At 38.4% G+C, this 13599-nt stretch overlaps 1 protein-coding gene across 2 annotated transcripts in view; it reads left to right on the forward strand.

The window, feature by feature from the left end:
* SLF2 (SMC5-SMC6 complex localization factor 2) overlaps positions 1 to 12632 on the forward strand; it is a 30114-nt gene extending 17482 nt beyond the window's left edge. For both annotated transcript variants that reach the window (XM_048311250.1, XM_048311251.1), the window contains 11 exons: positions 72 to 147; positions 1428 to 1569; positions 2009 to 2117; positions 2751 to 2927; positions 3496 to 3593; positions 4274 to 4361; positions 4863 to 4994; positions 5811 to 5888; positions 7503 to 7589; positions 9263 to 9331; positions 10477 to 12632. In XM_048311250.1, the coding sequence (XP_048167207.1) occupies positions 72 to 147; positions 1428 to 1569; positions 2009 to 2117; positions 2751 to 2927; positions 3496 to 3593; positions 4274 to 4361; positions 4863 to 4994; positions 5811 to 5888; positions 7503 to 7589; positions 9263 to 9331; positions 10477 to 10512 (1092 nt within the window). In that variant the 3' untranslated portion in view covers positions 10513 to 12632. The remainder of the gene's footprint in view (positions 1 to 71; positions 148 to 1427; positions 1570 to 2008; positions 2118 to 2750; positions 2928 to 3495; positions 3594 to 4273; positions 4362 to 4862; positions 4995 to 5810; positions 5889 to 7502; positions 7590 to 9262; positions 9332 to 10476) is intronic.
* Positions 12633 to 13599: the final 967 nt, after the last annotated feature.

The following is a 13599-nucleotide window of genomic DNA, read 5'->3' on the forward strand; positions in this document are numbered from 1 at the left end:
TCCTAATTAAAAGAAAACTGATGCCATCATGCAGTTTGGTTTTTGATGTGTAGCTTCTTCTTTCTTCACAGATGATGTCTATTCATCCTGACTATTGTGTTTCCACCCAGATCTTAGACAAATTGATGGAGATAACACTAAAAAACTGTAAGTATTTGAAAGATGGAAAACTGACCACCTGAATGAAAGCACTTCTCCTTTCTTCAGTTTATAAAAGTCTTAGTGAGGAAGTAAAAGGTACTAGTTCTGTGGGGTGATTTTGGATTAATTTTGGCTCTTTTCTTACTACTGTAACGCAGAAATGCTGGGCATTGGTCTTCACTGAGTGTGTGCCAGCTGTACCACAGTACGTGGTCCTGGCACGTACCTCCAGAGCAGTGCCTCCAGTACGGAGCCTTTTAAACTCACTTCTGGTATTTCACAAATAGAGTTGACCTGAAGAGAAGCCCAGTCTGCTCAAAAGCTTGCCCTCCTTTCCATCTTTTACTTTGGATGATGCAGACATTTGTAGCTTAAGGACTACAAGATGTTTTTCACATTGTCATACCCAGTATGTAGCACTTCGTGATTTACTTTCCAGATAAATGACAAAAGTGAAGTGAATCATACACCTGCACAGAAACACTTTGAAGGATCTGCTTCAGCCCACAGTGCTGCTAATATCTTCTGTGTTTTGTCTTCTTCCTTTGTCTGTACTCAAATATTTCTCTACTACAAGTTCCTTTGTATGTTCCCCATGTCTTCGTTCAGATCCATGAAAAGTGACATTCATTTAAGGCTACCAGTTAACATTGTTAAAGTAATATGGTTCTCTTGACGTATTTGCTCAGGCCTGTCCAAATTGTACCCCATATTTTAATTCTTGTTTGAAGTCAGTGCTGATATAAGAGGGAATGTAGCCTCCTTTATTTTGTGCCTTGCTGGCATTAGGCTTGATTCTGAATGAACAGTTCAAGATAATGAATGAACATTCAAACAATTAAGGCTGGGAGTTCCTTGTTTACCACTTCTATTCCAGAAACCTTGCCTGTTTTCAAATCTTGCTTAGCTTTACTTCCAGTCCCACTCTGATAACACCCTCTTACCTTTACCTACACAGGCAGTAATTTATGGGTTCTCTTAGATGAAAATATTGCCTTGTTGCTTGTTATGCTGTTTGTGATGAAAGAGAGCTGTGCTGGAAAATGGGTGGAACTTAAAAGTAATGGACCTGTTATGTAGGCAAGATGTTTCCCTAGTGTAAAATACTGTGTTAGACTTTTTTTCCTCCCTCCTTGTTCTGAAAGTAATCTTATTGTTCAATGTACTGACTCCTCTGAGATGAGAGCTGGTAGAATTGATGCAAACGGCTGAGCTTGTTTCCCTTAAAAGGAACTAATGCTGAGAACTAAATTTAAACTAATCCATTCCATGTCTTTTATTTGTAGCTTCCCTCAGTGATGAACAGTTTAAACCATGGATTCCTTCAATAGCTGATATATCAGCTGTTTTTGTCAATATGGGTATTGGGTTCAGATCTCTCTTTCCATTGGAACATCTTCAACCCACCTTTAATGAGCATGATATTTTGTAAGTGTTTTCCTTTTGATATTTATTGCCTAGATCCTGTGAAAGCAAGTCGTGCGCTTAGAATGTAGAATCAGAAGGTTCTTCTTTCCCTTCCCATACTTTTAAAGTTCTTGGCTCAGGTCTTAGTAAGAATAAATAACCCTGGAATTCAAACAATGCCTTCTAGGTAAGGATTCAGCAAACCAGAGCATTTTCCTTTGTCCTGCATCTTCTTAATAAAGGTTTGCAGGAATATTGGCTAAATAGCTGGGCAAAATAATTGGCTACAAATTGAGTTAGATATAAGTGTTAGATGCTGTGTAACTGAGGGTTATTTTGATTTGAAGGCATTTTGAAACATGCAGGGTTTTTTTGGTTTTTTTCTTCAGTTTGGTATCAATAAACCTTTGTGGGCTTTTAAATCGTTCATTTTTTGCTCAGATTGTGTTTCTTCTATTAGAAGTCAGGTGCAAGAAACAGTGAGTCAACAGCAGCCAAGAGAAGACATAGCCTCTGCCAGTCCAGCTTTCCCCAGTCTACTTGAAAACAATTTAATTAATGTGATTAAGGTGAGAAAACTCCAAGGTTTTTGTGGGTTGGGTTTCTTTTTTTGTGTTTGTGTTTTCTTTTGAGAGGGAGGATGGGGTTTGCAGTCTAGTTCTGAGCCTGTGTTTGAGTAGATGCTATCCTGAGGCTTCAGCTTCACACTCAGCAGAGTTTATTGCAGGCATTTTGCTAATTTCAGTTTCTTGACTTCCATTGGTTTCACTCACAACTGCAGAGTTTTGCTGCCTCCCTTTTCCAGCTGTGGCACTTTATAGAACATCTTGGCTCCTTCACATAGAAGATACTGAAAACTTAAATCAGTGGATAGTATTACTGGAGTATTTAAAAAATCTTTTGGCCTTTCCTTCAATTAAAGGAGGATTATCTGTGTAGTAGAGAAAGATCTTTCCTGCTCCGGTAGTGTCTGGGGAATATTGTCATTGCTCAAAAAAAAAAAAAAAGAATCTCCAGCAGGTATTAAAAAAAAAAATGGTGCTGTTACTGGGAGATGGGGACATGTTAGTACACAAGTGTTGCCAAAACAGTATGTCATTTGAGGTATATTTTAATGTGAATGTGGAAAACTTAAGTTCTCATCATGCTTCAAAATAAGCTAAAATAATTCTGGGTTTTAATGCTTTGTATTTCTTTTAAAGTTTCTAGGTTTTTGTATGTCAGTAATTCAAGATGGATATACTGATCGAGAAATGTGGCTGCTGCTTATATTGCTATTTAAAATAAGTTTGGAGAAACAGTTAAAACAAGTTCCTCTGATAGATTTTCAGTGCCTTTTCGTAAAGCTTCTGATGAATATAAAAGACTGGGAGGCAAAGGTAACTTCATAAATTTATTGCACTAGTTTTGTGAAACTGCAACTTCTGTTTTGAAGTTTCCTTTTTTTATTTTTCTTTTTTGACATGTCAGAAAAGTACTGGCTGAAAATGTAATACAGAATTTTCAATAATAGTAGGTATAACAATATGAAAAATTCAAAGCTTTGTGTTTGTGTGAGATTTAGGAAGTGGGTGGGTATACTGAGAGGGTTTTTGTTGCGTAACATTAAGTTGCCTGTCCTCTTCTAAAAGAGTTTGTTTATCTTAAGATTGTGTGCTGAAATAGCTGTATGTTTAAAATGGTAGTTTTGAAGGAAGAAATTATTGCACTATGCTGGTAAGATGTCATTAAAAACATTCTGATCTCAACTACCCTAGTTTAAATAGTATTTAGCAGACTCACCTTCAGGTGCAATGCAGAAACTTCTTTATGTACCTCATCTCCTGTTAGATCAGTTCCTTTTACCACTTATGTTGCCTGTGTTTCTGGGGAGTAGGTATGTGCTCCTTTGCAAATAAAGCAAACAGCCATTCTCCAGTTTCAGGATGTTTTGTTGTTCTTTTAAAGATGCCTGAGCTGTGCCTGGCAGTGAGTGAACTCTCCAGTAATCACCACAACCTCCTGTGGCTTGTTCAGCTCGTGCCCAGCTGGATTGAGCGTGGAAGGTAACGACACTGTAGCATCAGAAATATGTGGGGTCATTAACAGCTGGTTTATTTGTATAAGCCCAAAGTCTAAAAAATGCAGTATTTATTACATGGCACCTAAAAAAAAAAAAGCATTTGTGTTTTCTCATATGTTACAGATGTATGTGCAATTCTTGGTGTGCATGTGTAGCTTCCTGATCGCCTCTGCTGAGAAAAAGCGTTGTTAAATCTTTTATGGAGTTTCTGGGCTATGGATTCTTGGTACCCTGTAGCAAAGAAAGGCTTAGCTTCAGGTTCTGACATCCATCGCTCTAATTCTTGTCTGAATGACCAAAATTTAAGTTTTCTTTGGGTGATTCATGTCTGTTTCTAAGCATCATTCTGAGTTCTGTATCTTTGAAATGAATAAATTACAATGTAACTGAGCAAGGAGAATTAGTTGGGTCATTAACTTCAGGCTTGGAGACGAGTATATAGCATTGTTTACTTGTGCAGAAGCTGAGCTGCAATGAGATTAAGGGTACTTCTGTTTTACTAGCCTACTTACTGGTTTATATAGCACCTGTATTCAGAAAATCCTGTTTAATAGTTGCATGCCAGTTTATGTCTAGGGAAGCCATGCATAGCCTCACATACTTTGTAGAAACTGTGGATTTGAGAAATTCTATGGGACATAATTTTTTAAAATTGTTTTTCAGGGAAGTAAGAAGACGTCTTAGCCTAGTGATAATTGCAAAACTTCTTTATAAAAAGCATGTAGAAATACCTGATGACAGTGACAAGCAGGTACTGCTTACGCGTGTTTTCTTTGTGTAATTTGGAAGTTTAGAAAACGTACATATTGTATGTTTTGTGTTTTATGTTTTAATATTGTAAGCCTATTTTCAAGAACCTTGCAAAATGACCAATCAATAATTTTCTGTTTAGATTAGTATTAAAAGTGTATTTGCCCTTGTGTGTAATCTGCATGTTCTGCAGCTTCTAAGTGCTTGTTTATGTGTCTAAACGTTAATTTTAGTCATTGGAAAGAGGTCTACACTTCTTTGTCTTCCTTTTGTATTCATGTGGAGACAACCTTTTCATAGGTTTGATCTTTTATTGAGGCAGTGTATGAACACTGAAGTCTGTGAATAATCAAAAATTACTCAAAGCATGAAAACCTCCTTGTTAATTAAAAATCCTTTTTCTGTCCTTGTCTTAATAGACAACTAATATTGTAGTGACACTCAGTTTCCAATTTGCTGTTGTCAGTAAATCAGTCCAATTTGTTAATGCTTGTATCTGTAGATGTTTCTTCTGCATCACTTTCTGGTGTGTATGAAACCTTCTTATCTACTGAAGAAGATGAGAGAGATGAGAGAGGGACTGAAGGAGCAGAAAGATGATGAAAACCACCCTCATGCAGAACTAGAACACAAGGTATATAGCCAATAGTACCTTTCTGCTTTTGTTTTTTTATGCATCTTTTATATATTTTATATATTTATATATTTTATGCAACTTGGGGAATGTTTCTTTTACTCTTTAACTGTAGACACTTCTGGATGTGGAATTGTAAATCCACTGTTTTGTTACTGTTCATCTTTAAAATATTATTATTTTTGGTTATAGTCATGGAGGAAGGAAAGAAATAGCCTGTGGTGGAGGAACTTGTATTGGGCTGTTTTGTAAACAGGGAAATGGTCAGATTTTCTGAGTCATGAGGATGTCTTGAGTCCTAACTTCTGTAATCAGAGGACAATCTTCCCTCCCTTGTGATGTAAACAGTGAAAAGTGTTTGGTGCTGAGCCAAACCTTCACCTGCAGGCTTCAGTAAAAGATTTATGAATCTTTTGTTAATCTCTTCTCTCAAACAAGTGTTACAAAGGTTTAGTATTCCAAAATTGAATATTGGTTTGGTTATTTGAGTGGTTATCATGGAATCTCTCAGCAAGTGTTTTGATCTGGAGGTAGATGATGGGAAAATAAAGCCAACTGCTGAATTTAGTTTTCAGTTATTAAAACCACAGAAAACTTTACGGGCTACTTAGGTTATTTAAAACAATGTAATAGTGTTTTAAAATGTTTCTAATGTGTGACTATACTGTTTCAAATTATTTAGGCAGATAAGTTGATAAACTTGTCCATTGGCGTGGCTGTTGGAGGATTCATTCCAGAAAGCAGAGATGGTGCTGTTTCTAGATGTGAAGAGTTATAATGGTGCTTTGACTGCTAAAGCTTTTGATTTCTCTCCAGGTATACTACCTAATCTATGTCCTCCTTCATCTAGTCAGTGAAGCCAGTTTTCTTGATGTTGTAAATTCCAGTCAAAGGGTAAGTAACTTTAGTGGCTAGACCTTTAGATTTTAAAGTATTGTTTATCATGCACATTCAGGCTGTTTTGGTAAGAGCTATCATGTGATAGAAGATCACCAGTGCATAATAGCACTGGGGGAAACTTTTCTTCTGGGGCAGGGTAAATGCAGAAGAGCTTCCCTGTTTACTTCCTGTGTTTACTGCAGAGAAAAACCTCTTCTGTTTTTCTGTAAACGGAGCTGCCTTCAAACATTAAGCTGTGGATGAGCTTGCATTTGCTGTGTTAATCTTTCTCAGAAAGTATCTGGAGATAAACACAATGCAGAAATTCTTAGTCAAATGATCCTATCAACTTTGGAAGTAGGATTGAGATTTTTCAGTCTAGGAGAAAACCACTTTAAAAACATCCAGTAAAATATTTTCAAGCACATTACAGTTTCCAGTGCTGGATTGCAGGAAGTGAAAGCAAGGACTGTAGCTCCTCTCTGTAGTGGTAGCTCCTTTGTGCCATTTGATGTGAACATCTTATAAGTAATACTTTCTGCTTAGCCTTGCAGTATTCCTGTTCAGATTTCTGTGATCATTTGCTGGGAGTTGCTGCTGCAAGGTGTTTGTGTAAACCTTCTGCCCTGTGGAATCACTCTTGGCTTTTAAGAAATCTGTCATATGAACTGTTTGAGAGATATAAGCAATTATGTTTGGTTACATTTGGAGGGTTTAAAGTGTCTCAGTTTACAACTTAGATTTCTGGAGAACTTGATATTTTCTTTTCTTTTTTTTTTTTTTAATGTCTCAATCTCTTAATGAAGAAAAATTCTATTATTCACTTACCTGTTAGCCATCAAGTGATAAGAGGGGTGTGGCGTAATATTGTGCAAGCTAGACTGGTGTAAAATCAATCTTAACTATTTAATTTCTGGCCCCCTTCCAGTTAGAGGGGGTAAATTGTGGTGGCCTTGAGACACCAGCAGATGTTTATAAATAGAATTTCAGCATGTCTCACCTGTTCTGCAGAGCAGAGCCTCTTGACAGCTGCTCAGTGATAGACTGAAAACAGGAATTTTATGAAGAAATTAACAGAATGTGAAAGACCTTGGGAGTCATTATCAGGAGATTATGAAGTGCAAAACTGCTTTATTAAAGTATGAGAAATTTAGAGAGAAATAAAAGATCAGCACATAAACCTTGGATATATTTTACCTGCTCAGCCAATTCCTACAAAAGAAATTACCCAAGTCATCATTACTGAAAAGATTATTTTTAGCTATTGTAACTTCAGAACTTTTTTTGCTGATAAAAAATGTGAATGGCACTGCACTGTGTTTGCTACTTTGGGGACAGAAAGGATTTGCAAATTAGTTTAGTAGGAACTTTAGAATTTGTGTTGTATAGCTCTGCTATACTTTGAAGCTGCTTTTAAAAACTCAGACCTGGTTTACCAGGAGCATGCCAGCAACAGATAGAGGATCTTACAATGTGATCTTGTTTCCTTTTTTTTCCCTTTCTTTACTATGTATTTCTGAGAAAAAATCAAACTGAAGCATGTAATTTTAAAATTGCTATAATATTTGAATAAAGCTTGTAGTTTTGACATGGAGGATTTAATAGCTGTACACTTTTGTCTTTATATAGCAACACTTACTGAAGCTTTGTCGTGCCTTAGATAAGCACGTAAAAGGTGATATTAGGGAAGATGCAAGGCTGTTTTATCGGTCGAAGGTAAGATGCAAAACCTGATTTTTCTGTTTTGTTTTTGTTTTGGGTTGGTTTTTAGTGTTTGTGGTGCGTGTTGTTCCCTCATCCCAGCCCTGGAAATTCTAGGAGTTCCTCATGGGTTTGGGGGTTTTTTCCTGTCTGCATCATGTCTTTGCATGGGGATAAATACATACCCATTTTAATTCACTGAAAATTCTCCTTTTGCTAACAACAGGACTCTTTAACAGCTGTAAAATGTGACTGGTCTCCCTTTTAGCCAGGCATCTCAACTTTTAGGCCCACAGAATTGCTCTCTTTCTCTTTGTGGCAGTCACTGACAGCTGACTCCAGTTGTAAGAGCCGGCCCTACATGCAGGGCCCAATACAGAGGACTGAAAAAGTTGCCTGTCTTGCATGAGTCTCCATTTTATTTTCTAAATGAATGAGTTAATTAAAAATGCTTTGGATTTAAGCCAACAGTGTATGTGATCTAGCATCAAGCTTGGACAGTTGCCCTTTGTTTGCTTTGTGATGTGGGCCTTACTATTGGTAGTCCTAATTTTGTGACCTTCATGCTTTACATGCTGTTGTAACAAACCAAGTCAGCTCAGTGACAAAGTGACCAGCCCCAACTGTTGCAGTGGGGATCCTGCAACACGCATATATCAAACCAGGAGTCCCGTGGAAAGGAAATATATATGGACAGACAGATTCTTGCTAGCTGTTTCAGAGATGTTTATTTCTCCAGCCGCATGGCCGGAGCTCTGCTCAGGAACTGTTCCAGTCACGGGACCAAGGGTCCTTCTGCCCGCGCAGGGAACACAAACCAACCAATGGGAACGAGGCTGAGCAGGGGCAGGGAAACCCCGTGTCTGTGCCCTCAGGGCCCCTCTCCCAGGGCTACACGGCAGGGGAGGGACCCCAACACCCAACTTTGAAAAACCTTGGCTTCTTCAGCTTTAAATCAGACATTTGCACTTGTGTGCTTACTTGCCTCTCGAAAACATTGTTCTTTTCTTACTCAGCCAGATTAGTGGAGCGTGGATGCTTTTAACAAGTTAATTACTCCTGCCTTGGATTGTTGTATCTCTGGTCACTTTCACTTCAGTTTCTATTTGCCTTTGCATTGAAAGGGGAAAATCTTACTCTGGTTTTCTCCATTGCTTCATTGTGTAATACAGCAATAACTTCTAGAGGATGCCACTGTGCTGGGTTTTAACACAGCATATGAAGCAAATCTCAGTGTGAATGGCTTGGATTAAACGCCTGCTTGTGATTGGTTATGAAAAAGCACAGGTTTATGTACAAGGAATTGGTTTCAGAAGCAGCCAGTGCTGCATTGTTGGCTTTTGTGGCTGCAGTTGCACCTTTAAGGTATAAACAGACTTGTGTGACAAACCTCATGACCCAGGGATGAGGTGGTGTTTGGAGGCCAGAGGTTTGCATAGTGATTCCAAACATTTAACCTAGGGAGTCATGTGCCTCTAATGTGTTTGTGGAGTGCATGACTTTAAATTCAGTCACGAGTTACAAGGATCTGAAGTTGATGTGATGATACTTAGTGACAATAAAATTTTTTCTTTCCAGTAAACCTTGTAGGTTGGGTTATCTGGGGTTTTATGAGTTTAAAGCTGGAGGGGGGTATGATTTTGCCTTTTTAAACATAAATGGCTAAAGTAATCAGTGTGAATTTGCAGGTAAAAGGCTTGGCTGCTAGGATATATGGCAAATGGCAGGATGTGATACAAACCACTCGGCTTACTCAGGTACTGTAATGAAACCATTTTCTCTCTTCTCACATTGCGGGGTGCATGTAACTCATTTTTTAGCACTTGAAAATAGCATATTCTTTTCAAGAAATTTTCTTCATAAATGGTGTGGCTGTGAAATACACTTAGATGTATTGGAATGGATTTTAATTAAAATTCTTACTTTGCTGGCTTCATTAAAACCAAGATCTCCTCTCCATCCTTAAAAGTGCTGGTTTTGTGAAGGTGTGTGTCATACACTGAAATCCCAGTTTGAGTCAAGTCACAGGGCCTGTCTCTGATTACAGCTATTAGCAGATGCTTCCAAAAGGACGTTGGGGCAGGAATGCAGTGAGGCACTTCCTGCTGTGGTCTGGCACCATGTTGCTTTGAGACTTCTTGAGTCCAGGGCTTTATTCACGTATTATTAAGGGCTCTCGACAACTCCTCCCCCTTTGAATGTGTCAAATTTCATGCCATGATTAGGCAAAGCCTCTCGTGTTTGTAGAAGTACACAGTAGTAAATAATGCCATGATATGCCTCAGAAATATTTGCCTTTGTGACACCTAGCTGGCCTTGGTGGAATAGGTGGATAATTTCTATGATACCCAAAGTTCAGAGTTGTTTCTTCCAACCTGGTAAGGTTTCTGTTGTAATGTGATCAGACCAACTGTTTGAGTCCTGTCTTGGAACATAAAGCTCTCTCTCTTGGAAAAGCTTAGCTTTCCAGTAATGCAGAGTATCATTTACATAAAATTTAAGTTATACATATATGCCTAGTATGGATTGCAGGTAAAAACTCTGTAATTAACCATTTGTAAAGACTATTAATCTCTCCCAACCATGTGCAAAAAAAAAGAGTTGTATGTAGTGTGTGTGAGATTTCATGTTCTAGAGCGGGGAGCAACACATGTAACACATGGCTGCAGAATCTGCTTAGCAATTAATGAAAGTTGATAATGAGGTAGCTCTTTCAGAGTTGTTTTTTCCGAGATGTTTGGGGTTGATTCACATAAGGGAAACTGGCAGATGTTTCAGAATAAAATTCCAGGGACCTTTTCCAGCCCTTTGAGGTGCTCCCAAGCTAAGCACTTGCCTACTCTACTCAGTTCTTCTGACACTGGATTTCTGACTTGTGTACTAATTTGTTTTTACTCTTTAGGGAAAACTGCATGACTTCTGGGAGCCAGATTCATGAAATCTTGCCTAGTTAAGGGAAAATAACAGAGAAACTGAAATCAAAGAAGATGCAGAATGAATGGAACTTCACCTTGCTTGGAACAGAAGAAATCAGTCACCTGAGTTAGAACTTGAGCTTGATTCAGACAAGTACTAGACACATGAGGATGTGATTTGACTAACATTGGTTTTTACTACAAATGCTCTACTTCTGAAAAATTGAAGTGGATAAACTGAAAAAACTCCAGCTGTTCCTATAGCCCTATCAGAATTGGGTATAAATATTTTACCATCTTGAAAGCTGGGGGAAGTTTCCTTGTTTTCCTTGCTAATCAGAAGACATATTTGAAAACAGTATGTATTCATTTTCTTGCCAGGACATACCTGCAAGCATTGTTTTAGGTTGGCTGGGGAAGAACTGCCCTGTGACATGACATGCGAGTTCAGAAACAGTGTTAGACCTCCCCTGTTGTGAGCAGGCGAGGAAGTGGTTCAGATCTGGGCTGAATCATGGTAATCTGCAAAGCAGAATTGGTATGAACATCTAGTGTCTCTTAAAAATACAAAATAAACAGTTGCACTTTCTTTAAATGGAGAAAATACTAATCCTAAAATACCATCTCTGTGGAGATTTGAGAAAAGCATTTGGCTCACCTGTGTAAAGACTGTGAAAGCCATATGAAGACTGAATTCCTTGGTGTGAAGTCCTGCTGCACACACAATATGTGCCCAAAGCTCCAGGAGCTGTTTTTGGAATAATCAGAGGAAGGTGTGATCTCCTTTTATGCTATCTGTGCAAATGCTGTCACTTCAATCTTACACTGTGGTTTGTCTGTAGGATGGGTGTATATAGGAAGAGAAAGTTAAGGTATTGGGTAGCAGCACCAATGGGGATTCCCATAATAAGTAAGATTTTTTAATAACGTCAACATGTGTGTTTTATAATACTGTTCTGTTTTAATTCTTGTAGATTACCCTGTCTTGTATGATAAGAATGTAAAATAAGGCTTAAAAAACCTGCCACCCACAAAACCTTCAAATTTAATTATGTATATTACATATAAAAGAACTGCTATAGAATGGACACATCTTAGAGGAAATCTATGACATCTGCAAATTCATACTAAATGTATTTTTTCTTTTCAAGTGTTAACATCGTTATGTCAATGCCATCTTTTGCTGTCTTTGATAGCTCATCTGCCTTCCCTCTCGTAACAGTTGCTTACTCTGTTGAATATATTGTATGTAGTTTTATTAATGGATTTTTTTTCACTAATATTGTATAAAGGTAAAAAAAATGCAGAATGTTTACTGTATTTAATGTGTATATATTTTCTTACCGTGTAAAGTTGATATTGCTGGCATGTATATTTTGAAGAAGGGGAGGGGTTTAGATGAACAGCTTTTGTACTGCAGTTCAAAGCATGTTGAAACTGCTGAGGTTTGGGGTTTTTTCCACACAAAATAACCACTTTTATATTTACTTTTATTTAAAAGAACAATGGAAAAATAAAACCAGACACGCCTTTCTAGTTAAATGTCCCTGGACAAAATGGGCTCTGTTTCACACCAGAAAAAATGGCTGCGGGTCCTATTTTGTTCTTGTGGCGCATGTTAAAATTCTTGGGTTCACAGCTGATTAGCTCACTCTAGATGGAGACAGTCTTGAAATCATTCTCAGCTCAGCCAGTCCTGTGTTTCCATGCTTACTGCCCATGTATACATTTTAGCACTTTCCCTCTCTCCCCCACTCCTGCTTTGTCTGGACTTCTCTTCCATCTGTTTTCTAGCTGAAGTCTAGATGTGGGTTGAATTTGATGCTCATCAGAATCCTTACACAGGTGATCACTACAGGGCCTTTCCAAGGGGCTCCTGGCACTGAAATAGTAAACCTGCTGCCCTTATGTTTTGCCAACTCATTTGCTGTCCCTCAGCCAGGACTTACATGCATTGGAAAAGGTTGTTTGCACACTAAAGGTCTTAACTGCTTTGGATGTCTTCAGAGAAGCATTTTGCACTGAGGTCTATCTTTTGATACTATGTTGGCTGTATTAAGAGCCAGATGATCACATTTCATGTGGAAGTAGGTGTACTTTATTGCAGTAATAACAGAAAAAATTAAAGTCTGATTATAAAATATGTATTTGTAGCCCCTTGCCTTTTTCTTTCTTTTTTTTTTTTCTTTTTTTTTTTTTTTAATTTTCTATGGCGTAAAATAACCCAAACACTTCTTGTTTAAAAGTTGAAGAAATCTGCCAGCAAAACTATTTGTGCATCTCATATTCTCACTGTTCCTGTTGTGGAACTTGGTAATGGATGGGGATTTCAGAAGTGATTAATGACTTGCAGGTAGGTCTGGCTGAAGGTCAGGAGGACACTTCATTGATGCAGTGGCTGCAGGAACTCTCTGAAACCCCAAAGCTGATGATTGAGTTGAGAATGTCTTTGGAAAAGCAGGTGACTGGAACACCTGAAGTGTGTGGTTATTATTGGTGGAGCATCTGGTTAGATTGCTGCAAAGGCATTTTAGAGGCAGCAGTTCAGTGAAAAAAGACTTTTAATACTGAGGGATGGATGCTGTAGTGCTGGTTTTCTGAGCACAGAAAGCCAGATCTGTCTCCATTAGAGGTGCCTGTGCTCAGCACTGTCCAGCACCCGCCCTGGCCAGCACTTGTGCACGGGGGCTGCGACAGAGACTGTGCTGCTGTGGAGATTCAAGCAAGTACTTCCAGGTAGTTGGGTCCCTCTGCTGCTCCTGTCATTAGCAGGAATACTAGAGCTACAGTGCCAACACTGGTCTTGTATGTTTGTTTTCTTTCCCGGCAGAACTATATGTATAACACAGTATCTGGCTTGGGGTTTGTATTCTGGTTTTTTGTCTTCCACCAGTTTGTGATGGTTGTGTGACTTTTTGTTTTACTGAAAAGGGCAAATCAGAAAGGTTTCTGCTGGAGATGATCCTCCTGATTTTTCTGGGGTCTTGTTCCTTGGGTTTGTGAGCTTTTGGAAAACTGCTTCTTGCCCAAAGTTCCTCAGTGGGGCAGCTGTTAACCACTGGTGTATTAGTGCTTGTTTCTGCATCCAGAAAGAGAGAAAAGGCTCTTGG

Source organism: Corvus hawaiiensis, chromosome 8 (assembly GCF_020740725.1).
Source record: "Corvus hawaiiensis isolate bCorHaw1 chromosome 8, bCorHaw1.pri.cur, whole genome shotgun sequence".
Lineage (NCBI taxonomy): Eukaryota > Metazoa > Chordata > Aves > Passeriformes > Corvidae > Corvus > Corvus hawaiiensis.